Below are 16698 nucleotides of genomic sequence, written 5' to 3'. Positions count from 1 at the left end.
TGATTTAGGACATATATATAGGCTACTAATAACTACTCAGCATGTCCAGGCTGTGAATATAAGGACCATATGAATACATGTGATAGCAAAAGATTCCCAGGCTCAGTATGTGTGTGTGTGTGCGTGTGTGTGGGTTGCCATAGTACCTACAGCAGCAGGGACAGGACGGCAGCGCCAGATGTTGCGCAGGTGGAAATGAGAATCAAAGCGTCCAAGTGAATCTGCCAATCGTCCGTCTCACTCTCTTTCTGTCACTAACTGTCTCCATCTTTTATCCTTTCTGTCCATTTACCTTCCCTCCGTTTTTGTCTCTTTGGTCTCTTCCTCTCTGTGACAACTGACTTTGTCTTTCTCCGTCTGGTCTTGTCATCTTATCCACTTCTCCCACATTCTTTTATCTTCTCCTGTGTTATTTTAATGGTCATAAACATTTTTTATTGACATACATTTCCATTCAGGTTATCCAATTTGAGACGTAGCAAAAGACTTTCTTCCCTCCAAAAAAATCCTTAATCCATTTCCCTCTCTTTTATCATTTCCTCCTCTTCCTGTTTCTCTTAATATCACTGTCTTTCTCTGTCTACCATCCTTCTTTTCATGAATGCATTCTGTCTTTCTCTACCTATATCACTATTCAAGCAGTCATCATTTAGTCTCCTCTCCTCACTCTCTCCCTTTTCTTTCTCTTTCGGTCTCTTGTGTCTTTCTGTTTCTCGTAGCAGATTAAATCACCCACAATATTTAGGTGAATCATCGAGAAATCCCCCGCTATTGTCATGTTTTGTGATTAACGTTGGCTGCCTCCGTGTGTGTTCAAGTAAACTTTGTATTTTTTCTCCTTGTTCGCATTTTCTCATGAACTGGTGACCATTGATGGGAGTGTGGTAATAAAATAAAGCCATAAATTACACCTCCAGATTAATATTCACACACGACACATAAACACTACGCTTTCCATCGAGCACCGTTTGCACCGAATCACCAACGTAATCACTCTTTCCCCATCTTTAGAATCACTCTGAATAAATTCCTCTCTGAATCATCCAGATCAAAATCCCTTTTCCCTTCTGTGTGTTCCTGTCTCAAAGCTCACGTCATGGTAGATTAGCACAGAGGTTACGCTCCCTGTACACGTCGCGTGAAGACTTCCCTTTGATTTTAGATGTGAAACCTCGGTGGATTTCAATCGAATTTCAGGCTGAGAAGGTGGAGAAGCAGCTGGAATGCTACTTAGCCGTAAACGCCGAGGCTCCCAGGTCGCCTCGCAGAGAGGACTGCAGTGATAAAGTGTGCGATAATGTGAGACTGTGTCTGTCTTCATATTTCATAGTTTTAATAGTTTGTCTTCATCTGCTCAAAAACGACCCCCCCTCTCCTATAAGAAGTTGCCAATTGAATTCTAGGACCAGGTTGTTAACACCTTTGCTGCTTCTCAGGAGCTGCTTCACTAGAGGACCAAGACTGTACTGGATTACTCACAGTGTATGTGTAATGTTAAGATGTACTAATGCTGCGTTCACTTCATATCAAATAGTTATTATGAATAAAATCTTATAATAAAACTTGAATATTCATATAAATCCAATATTAATAGGGCACTTTTAGTATTTGCTCTTCTACAAAGTGGAGGGGACTTGTGAGTGACAGATACAAAAATTAATTGTCAAAATCAAAGTAACAGAGGCCGGGATATACACTTTTAGTCCCTAGTAAGGGTCATGATCATAGACTGTATATATAGATGAGCAATGCGTCTCTACTTCTTCCCACTGTACAAAAGTGAAGCCAAAGTATCCCGGATACGGGGGCGGTATAGAGGTCCCGCCCACAGACTTGCCCGAGCCGAACACAAGCCGAGCACGGCAACAGCTTACTAGTGTGAGCCGCCTAGCTGCTACGTTAGCACCACTATAGCTGTTTGGTATCTTTATGTCTACATTTATGATCAAATTGACATGTTCTATGGACGGTTATGGAAAGTTAAGTTACGTCTCCTCTCTTGTACAATTCCCAGGCCTATACGGCGCCGCAACTACTTCACTCAGAGCAGCTGTCAATCATGACGTCTCACCCCCTTTTTATAGCATTAAATAACTAATTAATAGCAAACATATCAGAAAAATGAACACTTGAACATCAGTGTGTTAAGAACTATATAAAATGACAGAAACCATCTTTGTGTAAAATTTATTTGACGTGTACTTTGACTTTTTAGTTTGGCCCATCCGCTAACATGGAGGGGGTGGGATTTATGCTCTATACTGCAGCCAGCCACCAGGGGGAGATTGAGATGTTTTGGCTTCACTTTTGGGAAGCGGTCATGTCGTCCGTCTTTATACACAGTCTACGGTCAAGATCCAAAACGTCCCACATTTCCCATAATGCAACGAAGAGCATCTTTTCGTTAGACTCCCCCTAACAAATATCAAATTCTGATAAAGATTTATGATGCTTAGATTGCCAGTACAGCCAGGTGCCTGATATTTAGCACCTCTAACATATAGTGAATTGCAGCAGATGTAATAAATATTTGATACATGTGAAACTCCTCCTGACCTTCTCACCACCTACGGTCAGTTTATCTGAGAGTTTTCATGCCAAAAAGTCAGTAGTTTCTTCAACGGGGAATATGAAATTTCAAGCTGCTGGTCTTTGAGCCCATGGCTGTTGAAGGGAGTGTTGTAAAGTCATTTAGAGTACCATGACCTCTTGCTTAAAGCCTCCACACACAGACACACAAGCTTAGCTGATCTATCTACCCTTCAACACACAAGACCAGACCCGTTATCACACACAGTTACTGCGACATCTGTGTGTGTGTGTGTGTGTGTGTGTGTGTGTGTGTGTGTGGTGTGGGTGGGCAGCTTGTGGAGTATACAATGATGAAATGGTCACTGTCACATCTGCTAGAAGTCACAGCAACGCTGATGTGAATAACATCTCATTCTCTATAGGTGATTTTCTTTTGCTTCAGTGGAAAGTGTTTGAACTACAGAGGGGCAGAACCGGCTCAGACGTAAACCAAGAGGCTTCAATTATTGTAATTTGTTTTGACCAAGTCACAGCAATACGCTTCAGGATTGGACTTTACTGATTTTCCTCAGCAATTCAATGAAGCTAGAAAGACAAGCCTTCCCTCCCTGCCTTTTCTGCTCAGTTTCATACTTATGTTCAGCGTTTATGTAACTTGGAAATGTCTGGGGATGAGGGGAGCTTTGACCTTCCTGGGTGTGGGTACAAGGTGGGGCTGGCACTTTTGGGAGAGTCTGATTGGTTCCAGTGTTCTCACATCAACACAATTTTCTCTTCGGCTATGACTCGGGGAACAAAATGTGTCATTGGTCCATTTTGGGCGGGTCCCCACATCATAAAATTACCAGAAAGTTTTAACAAGCCTGGCTCTGGTACAAAACCAAATTCTTCTTACCAAAAGCTTTGGACTATAAAAGTATCCAAATTAATCTTCAACATAAAATTAAATATCTGTTTAAATAAAGTAAAGATATTTGCTTTATACACATCCTCTTTACTTTTTTGACTACCTCAGATATGTACAGTGTTAAATATGTCTGAAACTGCCGGACGCACACTAATTATGAAGCCATGTGTTGGGTTAATGTAGGATGGAGGAAGACTCCATGATGTTTCTAGTGAACAGCCTGCTGTCATCTATTAAGTCAGAACATATCTTCAGATTAGCTCTCGCTTTTAAAGTAATCATTTTGGAAATTTTTCCACCTATTGCTTCTACTAAAGGCGAGACACTCAAGGCAAAAACATAACTTTTCATGCACTGGTCAATTTTGGGCTATCATGTCTTCTTTCAGACTAGTGGAAAGAAAACATCTAAAATAAACATTTAGGTGTTTATTTTACTACATTTTGTCTATGTGCGTCTGTAGATTTTTCCTTAATTCACCGAAAGTTAACATTAGATAATGCCTCATTTGCATTTTTAAACATAAAATTTCAGAAAACTTGTAATACAAAAAAATATTTTCTCAATGTAAGTAATCAACCGAGGAAGTTTTATGGTGATATCTAGTAGTTAAATATATTTTTTTACCATATTCAGTTGTAGTGTCAAAATGTATGGAATTTTACTATACATGTCTTTAAAGGTCGTTTTCTCAAAATTATTTTTTTCTCATACTGTGAGCCAGAAATCTCCACTTCTGTAGCACTTGCATTCATCAAACTTCCCAGTTTCATTCCTATCTATATTCTGAAGGTTTTTTACAGAGGGGTTTGTTCATATATCATTCATAGCCTGATTTATAGAACATTTTGATCCTAAACACATGGCAAAATTGCTTGTTTGTTGTTTTTTTATGGTCAACTTGCCGTTAATGTCTAAAAACTTCAAGGCTAGCTGTATCCCCGTTTCTTTAGGCCAACGCTCAGCTAACTGGCTGTAGCTTTATAAACGACAGTGGTATCAATCTTCTCATTTAAATTCCCAAAATGTCAAACTATTCCTTTAACTAAAATCCTGCAGACTGGAGCAGTAGCACTTGTAGTAGTAGAAGTAGTAGTAGTAGTAATAGTAGTAGTAGTAGTAGTAGTAATAGTAGTAGTAGTAGTAGTAGTAGTATTAGTAGTAGTAGTAGTTGTAGTTGTAGTAGTAGTAGTAGTAGTAGTAATAGTAGTAGTAGTAGTAGTAGTAGTAGTCGTCGTAGTAAAAGTAGTAGTAGTAGTAGTAGTAGTAGTCGTCGTAGTAATAGTAGTAGTAGTAGTAGTAGTAGTAGTAGTAGTAGTAGGACAGATGGAGGCAAATGCATGATGTTGGACATCTATGCTTGGTCCCACTGCAGGTGAAAAAACTTCGATGGTAGCTATACATCCAGTTCTGGTTCCCAGTGAGTCTGCACTACAGCCTGTGGTGGCGAAACCGCAGCCAGTTGAACCTCGTTTCACTGAGTGGAAATTAGAGCGGAGTGGAGTATGATGGAGTGTGTGTGTGTGTGTGTAGTGTAGTGTGTAGTATACGACAAAGTATTTAAATCAGTATGAGTAAGAATAGTAAGAGTGTGTTTTGGGTACTCGTGCAATTATGTCACTAGTTTTTTGTGTGTGTTTTGCAGAATATAGCACATATTTGAGGCTTAGCATTTACTGTTCATGTCTGGCTGGGTATTTCTGTACACGACCTTCTAATTGGACTCGACACGCCCCCCTCTTTATTCATTTCCCTCTTCTCACTCTGTGCGTCCGTCGACAAACTGACTCTGCAGCCTCTTTGCTGTGGGAGAAAAAAAAAACTCCAGCTGAGACAGGAACCGAATCCCCGGAGAGCACATTATCATTATGGCACATATTGCACTTAAAAGCATAGGAGGGAGCACATTTGTTGGTTTTTGTCATTTCACGCCGTCAGAAGTGGTCGCGGTGCGTCTCTAAGTTCGCCGCCGCCGCTTCGGACTGATGATAACAGGGGTTTATTTAGGGAAACTTGGAAGCCACGAAACCTATTAGACCTTAAGTTTAACGATCACATGTGATCGTTTTAAAGGCTTCTATGGTCGACCTCAGCGCAGAGTCTGTGAAAAAGATATCCGCTTATCACTCACTACTGCATATTAACACTGAAACCCTGTTTGTAAATATGCCATTTGATCCTATTTGTAGAAAATGCATGATAAATGTGAGACAAAAGACAATGCTGACCATAGGAAGATCATGTAGGTTCACTGAATCTACTAAAACTGGGATTTCTTTTGAAGAACAGGAGCAGAAAAACTTGCATACCAGTATTTAACTCTATGCAGAGAGAGTAATGTTTTTGTTACGCTTGTCACTCTGCATTATCTCTATCTTTTTGCATAATGTTCTGATCCTATGTGTGTGTGTGTGTGTTTCCGTCCCACAGTGGAGTACGACAGGGAGCTCTCTTCGCAGCGGCGTCACCACAAGGAGTTTAAGTTCAACCTCTCACAGATCCCAGAGGGCGAGGCCATCACCGCGGCAGAGTTTCGCCTCTACAAGGAGTGTGTGAGCCGCGCCTTCCGCAATGACACCCTCCTACTCAAAGTCTACCAGGTGGTCAAGGAGCACCCTGACAGGTAACACACACACACACACACACACACACACACACACACATAGTGATACACTTGTGACAGCAAGATAAATGGTTTGAATCCCTGCAGACTCTCAATTCCCTCAATACTTTCCCCAAAATAGTTTTCCTTTTTACGGTTGAACTATGTGAACGATTCTACATGTGTTGTAGTTAGTTAGTTTTTACTTCCATTGTCATGTCAAGCCTAACAAGACATTAAAAAAAGACGTCTTCCAGTGACACACATACAAAATCATCAGTTACAGCATGACATGTTCCTATATACTTTCATGTAACAACATATATTATGCAAAATGTAAAATACATTTCTCACCAGATAGCTTAAAGTTCATCCTGATAAAGGGCTTTCCTCTCATTGCCCGGGCTTTCTGAAAGTAACTGGCTAATTTAAATATTATAAAATAAAACTCATACATTCTATATCAGTGAGAAGGCGCATTGAACAAATCGGCTTCTTCTTCATCGTCTTTGTCTTCTTTGTCTTCTTCGTCTTCATCTTCTTCGTCTTTTTCTTTTTCTTCTTCATCTTCTTTACTTCTTTGTCTTTGTCTTCTTTTTCTTTGTCTTCTCCTTCATCTTCTCCTTTGTTTTCTTCTTTGTCTTCCTCGTCTTCTTCTTTATTTTATTCGTCTTCATCTTTTTCATCTTTGTCTTCTTTGTCTTCCTCTTCTTCATCTTTTGCTTCTTCGTCTTCTTTTTCTTGCTCTTCTTTGTCTTGTTCATCGTCTTCTTCTTTGCCTTCTTCTTTGTCTTGTTCTTTGTCTTCTTTGTCTTCATCTTCGTCTTCTTCGTCGTCCAGTTTCAACATTGACTGTGCGCGTAAAGATTCCGTTTCTTACATAAATTGTACACAACATAGTTTTCCGTACCATATTCATACTCTTATTGTCCTAAATGTACAAAGTTGTACATATTTAGTATCTTACGAAGCTTTGGCATATTGAATGAAATCTAAGATAAAGTTCTATGGATTTGAACAGTGCTTGGCCATGCAACATGCGTGTGCATTAATCCACCCACGGCTGGGTCTGGTAGGTTTGCAGTGGGGTTGCACTGTGGTTGTACTGGGAATCAACAAGTCAACAAGAGAGGGTGTTACTGAAAACAGCAAGCCTGCTCAGTTGCCATTTTTCTGGAAACAAAAAGGTCAAGATTGATTGTAAAAAAAACAGTTTCCTCTCCCTGTGTGTTTCTCTCTATCTCTCTATCATTCTCCCTGTGTGTTGCACAGACTCTGGGCCCTCACCATGTTTAGATTGTAAAATCGAGCAAAACCACATCTTACAGAAATAGCACAGCTTCAAAATCCTCCCGTCCCCCAAATGAGCGCAGCTAATACATGCCAAACATTTACATTACGTCTGCAGGGGCAGATAAACATCCAGTAAGATTTCTGAATGATATTTGTGTTTTATCAAGCCCGCCCAGCGAGAACATGAAGAGAATTCCTGATATACATTTTTATATATCGCCCAGTATATTTTGTTTCTCAATGAATACACATGAAAGTATCTTTCTCCTTTTAAAGCTTGGTGTATGGAGAGCTATTATCCTTAATTAATATATTATTTTGAGTTGAATATCATCAAGAAACAAAACACCTTAAGGTGGGGTCTCTAACACCCAATGTTCTCAGACTACAGTGCTAAGCTACAGCTGATCCACGCTGACGTCCGCGGATTGAAAAAGTAGCTATAGATGTTGGCAAAGTATATTTTTCTGTCCGTCAAAAGGTTTCTATGGGTATCAAGAGCTACTTATTTGCTGCATTCCTTTATCCCTACAATGGGTGGTTTGTGCTCTCCAGCCTGGAGGTAAAGCCTTTTATTTTTGGAGATATTTGGAGATTAAAGGGCCCTTATATCTCCGATTTCTGTATTATTGTAGGTTTTTTTTACCTTGAAGGAAATTACAGCCTGGATGGTATGCTATCAGGTGGAGGAAATCTGCTCCCGCTGTGTTTGTGCTTTTTGTAGAAGTGAATTCAAGGTGCAACGAGCATCGACTAATGAAATCAGTCACGTCTATGTACTACGTTAAAGTCGTAACTGTCAGTGCGGACTGTGACGTCTGAGGTTTGACGTTTTTTTATATGCTGTTGAGTCTTTGTTGTTGTTTTTCCTCATTTTCTGCCTTTTGCAAAAACCGCACCTTCGTAATCGCCCAATCAGTGGGGAGCCTATTAACTTTCCCGTGCCCCTCCTTCCCGTAAAAACCTGACTCCTATTTTGACTCTAAGCCGTAATGATAGAGCGCTTAATTAGCCTGACACCCTTTGTACTTTTCATTTGATTGGAGCGGTTTCGCTAACAGCAGGCGAGGAATGTGTGAGATTACAATGCCAGAAATGTGACATCGTATTGAGAAAGGGCAGGTTGCTGCGAAGGCTGTTTTTCACTGACCCGAACCAATTCAGGGCCATTTTACCAGCTATTATACTGTAGATGATTTCATTCCTTTTTCCCCCATATACAAGTATTTCAATTCAGTAATATCGCCTTTATTTTAATTATTAAAATGTTGCTTAGCTATACTGGCATGTAGATCCAGAGTTATACTCTCCTTCTTATGCTGAAAATGACTTACATATTGCTTTTACAATCTTACAAATGTGCCCTTTCAGCAGTTTAAAAGATGAAAGCACATGAAATAACCAGGCCAGCTGTGAGCAACACTCTCCCACCTTGCGCTACATTTTTAACAGCGTTCACTGACAAGACTTATAAAGGAGATTTATTGTAGTAAAAAACACAACTGTCACCTTTGACCTTATTATTCCAGTTCATTTAAGCAGTCAGTCAATAAGAAGTTTTACAGTAGGCCCTCAGTAGTCTTCGCCCCGCAGGCGGCTCTCTGATGGACCCCCGCCGCCTTTCGTCAACCCAACAGCGGCTGTGACGACGAGGCGGAAACATCGGTACACTGGCCCACGCTGTGACAAACGTGTGAACTTAGCAGTGGGGTGGAGTGTGTGTGAGGGGAAAAAGGAGAATATAGGGCTCATACGGAAACTGTCAGAAACACTCTCATTAATGACCAATAAAGAAGGGCTGCTGATGCATGACTGCAGGGGCATTCTCTGAACACCTGGATGATTGCGAGGCTTTGATGTCGGCTCTGGAGGAGGGTCCGACAGACCCGACGCTGTGTTATTACTACTGTAATGGGACGGTGGGAGGACAGGCCCTCTTATCACTCACACTCTGTCTTTTTCTTTACAACTCCTGTGCTCTCTTTTCATTAATTTCGTCCACAGTCGTATTACGTGGGTTGTTTTTTTCTTCCCCCCTGCTTGACACGTTCTTCCGTTTTTGTAGCCTGATTTCGTTCACACAAAATATTGTAAATGATATAAACATACCTGTAGCCTGATACCGAAGATTTAATACCGTCCTTTTTTCCTGTCCCTGAGAGAGGTAGACTGTATGGTCAAACCTACAGTGGAGTATAATAGAGTGCATCCCAGCGTTTTCTGTTAAGTACAGCTATTCATCTTCCTGTCATTTTGTTATGATACGGTTACCCTGATACAAACCAACAGCTCCTGTGTTTCCCTCCGTTTCTTAAAGAGATAGATAAAGTCCTCTGTGCTGCAGTATAATACCTCCGTATCGATTGACTCTAGCAATAAAATACAATGTACTAACTATACAGAGCATAATTATTAGAGTCAAGCACACAAGAAACTGTTTAAACGTTTTCCTGCATTCTTTTTTTTTGACAGTGTGTTTTCATGTGCAGCAACTCTTCATTTCTCTTTTGCTCTCTCCATGTAGGTTGTGTACTTACAGTCGTTTTTCAAATTAGTCTGCCTCTCTTTGGTTTCGTGGACTCTCCTTATATCTTTTGGAATTTAATGTAACCAGTTAACTAAACATGTTTACTGCGTTGCCAGATATTTAACTATTTTTTACCTGCGACTGAATAAAGAAACAGTTTAGGTCTGAAAAACTTGAAAGACTTTAAAAATTGATCAGCAAACAGCCAACATGCGGATCAACCAGCTTGGCTGCTCTGAACCTTAAAGCTGCAGTTGGGAACTTTGAGAAAATATGATAAAAAGTTATTTTTATAAAACGGTCACTATATCCTGACAGTAGTACACGAGACAGTCTGTGAAAAAAAAAAAAAATCTCGTTCCTACTGCTCCTAATGGCATTTGTAAGATTTCACCGTGCCCAAACCAAAACAACCAATCAGAGTCGAGCTGGAGCCGAGCAGTCTCTACAGCAGCTGTCAATCACTGCTCTTGAACTCTTGACTCAAACGGGCAAACTAGGTAACAAGGCAATGAGAAAGTTTGTGACCTGCCAAGCATCGCCCACCAACTGGAGCAAATGGCCAATTAGGAACACAGGACGGCACAGAGGAACATCATTTCTTTCAGATTTTCTGTCTCCTGTACTACTGTCAGGATATAGTGACTGTTTTATAAAGATAACTTTTTTTTTTTTTTTATCATATTTGCTTAAAGTTACCAACTGCAGCTTTAAAGGGCACCTTGGATAACCAGATAAACTAGTTAACTTAGGGTGGTTTGACTACATCTTTCCCAGTTAGTGCTTAGGTGCTAGGCTTGATAACATCAGCTTATTTAGTTCCTACCTATCCTGTTTTCTTTCATTAGATGACAGTCGTTGCAAAATTCAAAACAAGTTTCCTTAATTTCCCTAATCAGATTCACCCACCACCTCTGACACAGTCGAGTCACAAAACATATTTCTATTACTATCTGTGATCTAAGCTATTTTTCATTTCTGTCTTCCCCCCTTGTTCTCCCAGAGAGGCAGACCTGTTCCTGCTGGAGTCTCGCAAGCTGTGGGCGGCTGAGGAGGGCTGGCTGGAGTTTGACATCACCGCTACCAGCAACCTGTGGGTGATGAGCCCGGTGCACAATCTGGGCCTGCAGGTCAGCGTGGAGACCAGCAGTGGTAAGAGATTACATCGTATATACGTTTTGTTTTACTTTTAACGAACACAATCTTACAACATAAATCCATGGTTGAAAGAAAGTTTTAAAGTAAGTCTCTTCCTGTGGTCGACAAAATAATAATAACTCTCAACAGAATGTAACTTTTTGCAACTTATGCAAATCAACCATTATGGTAAATCTTGCCTTGTGTAGTTTTTAAGCGCTGTGTCTTCTGAAACAGGACAGAGCATCAGCTCCAAGGAGGCGGGGCTCGTAGGACGTGACGGCGCGCTGGAGAAGCAGCCTTTCATGGTGGCGTTCTTCAAAGTCAGCGAAGTGCACATCCGCACGGCCCGCTCCACTGGCGGAAAACGTCGCCAGCAGAACCGCAACCGATCCACACAACCACAGGAGGGATCCAGAGGGCTCGGCCCAGCAGGTCAGTCTGACGTCTGCTGCATAAACACCGAACCTTAACTGACCTCATCAAACAATACAACCGTGAACACAATCAGACACAAAACTGACCTCGACCTCTACTACATCCGTAACTGATGTTCCAACCTGTTGATCTGTAGCATTTTGTTTGAAGTGTTCCTCTTTGAGACACTTGATAAATTGGACCTGACTTCATCCGGATCTCTCTCTAATCAGCCACCATCAGATGAAAATCCTAGCCCATGGATGATGTCCAAAGTCTGTTTTTACTGTAGTTTCTCTGTGTGGATGAAGGGTAGTGAAGTGTATCCTGAAACCTGCATATAGAGCAGAGAATGTAGTGTTTTAGAGCAATATACAATGTTTTATTTATGAAGGGGATTTCTGTGGCTCCTCTCCAGACAGGTTGAGCCAGAGAGTTGTATGGAGGGATTGGCTAGATGTTTTAGCTATAAAGACTTGAGCAGAGGTTATAGTATGAGATACATGGGTGGTCAAACTGAAAGAAAAATAATATACATGATAAGAAGAGAGGATTTTTGAGACTTTCTGAGTTGCACTGTGGGGTAATTTGAGATTTTGCAAGATTTTGGACAACGCAGCGAAATGGCAAGAAACACAAAATAGTGGACTAGTGAATATTCAGTGATTTAGGACGCAGACGCGAATCCATGTTGACAGGTGACCTCATCCTCTGAACCTCCTCATTAGTCCTCCCCACTTCTCTTCCAACTCAGCAGTATGATGTAATGAGCAGGTATAAGCCTGATGTTATGAACTCCGCAAGCTTTTCAAATTAAATCAAACCCTAATCCGCCCACCTTTCACCTGCCGTGTAATTCTGGCCAGACTTTACAAGCTGCTCCTGTGAGGCTTCATTGTGTGACTAATGCAGTACATAAAGCTAGCGCTCAGGGAGCCTGCCGTTAATATCGGTCTGATCCTCGGCTAATTTGACAGATGAGCATTATGTTAATATTAAGCCTTCATGGCTCAAAGCTTCGTGTATCAGAGGAGAGCCCCGAATGCAGCTGTAAATAAAATGTCTCCATCAGGCAACCACCTCATATTATATTTTTGATGATCTTCCTAAGAGTTAATATATTTCAACTTTTCTTATGCTCTCCATTTTCTAAAATTATTGCTTTCTACAATATCTGCACATGGCAGCTACTGTATGGTTAAGGTAATGGAAAGTTTATGGTTGCGGCCAATAAACTATGGTTAAAGTGTGGTTGAGGTTTGGTGACTAACACACTTGGTTAGCACGCTGCTTCCTGCACTGGCACTGAACATTGCCATTGGACATAAATTGTGAGGTGCATATTCGCCTGAAGGATCATAATAGAGCTGCAACGAATTATCAATTATTGGATTAGTTGTCAACTATTAATTTAATCACCAACTATTTTGATTATTAATTTGAGCATTTGAGCATTTTTTTTAAGGAAAAAAAAAGTCAAAATTGTCTGATTCTAGCTTCTTAAATGTGAATATTTTCTGGTTTCTTTACTCCTCTATGACAGTAAACGTAATATCTTTGAGTTGTGGACAAAACAAGACGTCATCTTGGGATTTCGGAAACACTGATCGTCATTTTTCACCATTTTCTGACATTTTATAGACCAAACAACTAATCGATTAATCAAAAAAATAATCAACAGATTAATCAACAATGAAAATAATCGCCAGTTGCGGCCCTAGATTATAACAATATATAACTTTAATCACTTTAATCAGTCAGAAAATACTTGACTTGTATAGTCAAGCATAGAAAGATATGTCAAAATGCGTATAGCAATGTTTACATGCTGTAGCTTCGCCTACATAGCACATAGTATTGCTGTATTTAAATATCTCATAGCGCTGTGTATCTGCTGAGCTTCAGGTAGCCAAAAATTGTTTGGCCCAACAGCAGCCTAAGCTCTGCACACCTGCTTGCTGGTCTCATGTGAGACTCGGTGATAAATGACGTGCGAGAATCAGCCCACTTGAGCCGACTCCAGGGGCCGAGACTTCCCCAAAATTAGCCGCTAACTGGAGCTGATTCTCAGCCCAAAACAGCTCAAGTCCGCTCCCCACAAACAAGGCTAAATCTGGGCCAGAGCCGGCTCACATTTTGGTTCTCCGATGCCAGAACACAGATTAGAGCACTGACACACAGCTGCAAACGGCCCCACTTGGCTGGCTACTGCACCTGGGAAGCGATTTACCTTTGCTTCTACTGCTGCCCCGTTTAATGGCTCTACCATCTGCGTGGTATACAGGAGTATTTGTGGGACAAGTTGGATTTGTTCTCGTTACGATTCTGAAAAACCCTCGCTGAGAGTTCTTTGGCTCTATTTCCTGTTTGTTCAGTGCATCTCCTTCACTTTCTCAGTAGGTATCAGTGTGCCGCTGTTAACACAACAGGTTGTAAGTTAAATTCCTGCAGGGCTTTGTCTCAGTAATTGCATTAGATGAAAGCTTAGGCTGACATAACAGAGAACAAAGACTCATCATTTGTTATGCTACAGGACAGTTGGAGTGTACCACATGTTCAGTTTTGGCTCCAGACCTGTACTCTCTTCTACCCAGCTGTCTTTGGCTTGAGATGTCTTAAGACTTTAAGTTGAGATGTCTTGAAGATGATACTGATACCGGGGTACACTAGTGAATCAGAGGGACTAAGATGCGCACCATGTGCTCACAATTTGCGTTTCTGTAACGGATGTCATCTCTGCTCTCTTTCAGTATATAAAGGGAATATTTTTGTCAATAAATTCATAATTTAAAGAAATAGTTAAATGCCAATATACCGTCTCTTAGGTTGGCTGTCTGCTTTTGTGTCCCAGACTATATCGGGATGAGAATACTCTCTCTGAAGTGAATCTGTTCAAAAATCTGCTCTAACAAGGACAAACTGTTAAATATGCGTCCTGGAGGATTGGACTTTACATAACCCAAAACATCAAGACCTCTCCGCCTCGCCACTCGGGACGACGGGGAGTGTAAATATTTAGATCCTACACAGGAAGCGGGGAGGCCCCCCTCGCGACAGCCGAGTGTCCGTGGCCAGCAGAGGACTGCTGGGATTGGACTGGGATGGGAGGATCCGCGAGGAATTCAGGAGGGCATATGGTTTCAATACCGCATCACTCACTCCAGAGACAGGGAGGAGGACAGGATGGATGGGGAGAGCATCCGTCTTGTGGAGCGCTCACGGGGAGAAACAAAATGTGGACGTTGTCCCCCCCCCCAGTTTGCGTTTGGCGCAGCGCTACAGTACATCAGTTCAGGCCTCCAACTAAAAGGAGCATTTCACCAATAATTCACCCTTTTTCCGAAAAAACACGAGATCTAAGGCCGGAAGGCAGCAATGTGTTTGTTTTTAATTGCTCTCGTGTGCACTAACTTCCACACAGAGGCTTTTTTAAAAACTCTTTTTCAGCATGAGTTACTTTGCTCTGTGTGTTTTCTAAAAATAGTTTCCCTCCTCTGCCCAAATTGAACCCCCCTGACCTGCGTGGTCAACCACTGCACTGATTCTACTGCATCTTTTCTATCAGTTTAGTATAGGGCTGGACAATATAATGATATATATATATCGTCAAAAGGTATAAAAATGTCTATCGTATATATTTTTCAATATCGTTTCTAACGGGATATAGGCTAGGCCTATTTATACATTTTTTCTCTATATTTCACTTAAAACAGTAATGTTCATTTTGCACTCAAGTTCTTAAAATGAGAAAATACTCATGATACTACTACATCATTTGTGAAGTATTTAATTCACACAGGAGTATACAAAAATAGGCTTTATCATTTCATATAGACTGTTTATTTATTGAATAACCAGAAAACATGCTATATCCTGATATATACATACATTGTTATAGAGATATTACCTATATTGTGATAGAAGATTTTGTCCTCATGTTAAGTATAACTGACACCTTATGAGCTATTGTTGTCAATTTTCATTTAGATGTTAAAACATTTGGCTGTGCTGCTTTGCTTTGTCGTAAATCACTAAAATGCCTTCCTCAGTCTGCTAAGGATATAAAACAACCTTTTGACTGTGAAACTTTATTTCCCCTACTGTACTCCCTGTGAGGCCATGGGCCTTGTTATTTCCTCATTTTCACAATTTTAGCAAGCTGGATTTAATACAACGTGTGATATTAAATGTCTTCCAGATGACAAAATAGGAGAAATTCAGCCAAATAAATTTCTGCAGCATTAGTTTTGAAATAATAGTGTGATTATATGTGTAATAAATCATCTTTGTTTTTCACATTTTAGTCACAAAAGCAGACACTTTGCAAGCCAGGCAGACTTTTTTTTCTTATTTATTGAGCAAATTGTTCTTTGTAGTTTACATATTGTCTTAAATTCTGAGTTATGCGTTGGATGCATGAATAGTTTTGACAGCATGATGCTTCCGCCCCCTCTGGGTGTGCACAGTGGAAAAAATGCTGCTGTGTATCTTGCCAAAAGAACAATACAACACCTTTAAAGGTAATTTGGGGTTTTGTGGGCGAAGAAGGTCGGGGAGGTAATGGGAGTCGGGTTGGGCTTTGGCTGTGGGGGAAGTTAACAACCATCCGGGGAAGGAATATCACGTCCCGGCACAGCACAGGCGGCCTGTAATTAGACCTAGCCAGTCATTAGCTGCACAGCTAAAAGACTGACCGCTCTAACAGTATCGCTTAAAGAATTATAATAACACGGCACTGGGCCAGCAGTGTTTTTTCATCTGTCTCTCCTCTCCTCCCTCCACCTCCTTCATTCTCCTCGCCTCCCTCCCCACCCTGACCTCCTTTTGTTTACCGTTGGAGTAATTAGAAATGGCGGCGCTCCCTCGCAGGGTTTAATAACCTCTGTGATGAAAGACAGGAAGAAAGATAAACTTCAGTAGTAGTGGTTGGTGGGCGGGGAGGGGAAAGAGAGGAGAAACGTCAGGGACAACAGTGACATTCTCCTTTCATGTCGCTGTTCTTGGCCTCTCTCCTTTCAGGAAGGAATGAGGCCGTCGGGACTCTCTCCTTCCTTCTTCTGGGTTAGCGACCCAGATTTGATCATAAACATTGGATCCATATAATATATATATATATGTTTTCTGTCACCACCACCTCCGTGGGACTTCATGTAATTGATACTGTAAAAGCTGCATTCTTTTCCCGCTCTTGATTTGAGAAATTGCCGGAGCAAACTATAGAATTACAGCGAGGCGGTTCGAGAGATTGTGGCCTGCTGGGGTGGAAATGACTTTTTAAGTTCA

The 16698-nt window shown here is 41.0% G+C and overlaps 1 protein-coding gene across 1 annotated transcript in view; it reads left to right on the top strand.

The window, feature by feature from the left end:
* bmp6 (bone morphogenetic protein 6) overlaps positions 1 to 16698 on the top strand; it is a 52286-nt gene that overhangs the window by 25568 nt on the left and 10020 nt on the right. The window contains exons 2-4 of the mRNA XM_074622554.1: positions 5870 to 6062; positions 10865 to 11013; positions 11236 to 11433. Coding sequence (XP_074478655.1) covers positions 5870 to 6062; positions 10865 to 11013; positions 11236 to 11433 — 540 coding nt within the window. The remainder of the gene's footprint in view (positions 1 to 5869; positions 6063 to 10864; positions 11014 to 11235; positions 11434 to 16698) is intronic.

This window comes from Sebastes fasciatus, chromosome 21 (genome assembly GCF_043250625.1).
Source record: "Sebastes fasciatus isolate fSebFas1 chromosome 21, fSebFas1.pri, whole genome shotgun sequence".
Classification (NCBI taxonomy): Eukaryota; Metazoa; Chordata; class Actinopteri; order Perciformes; family Sebastidae; genus Sebastes; species Sebastes fasciatus.
The sequence above is the reverse complement of the archived record's forward strand: the minus strand, read 5'-3'. Positions and strand labels throughout refer to the sequence as shown.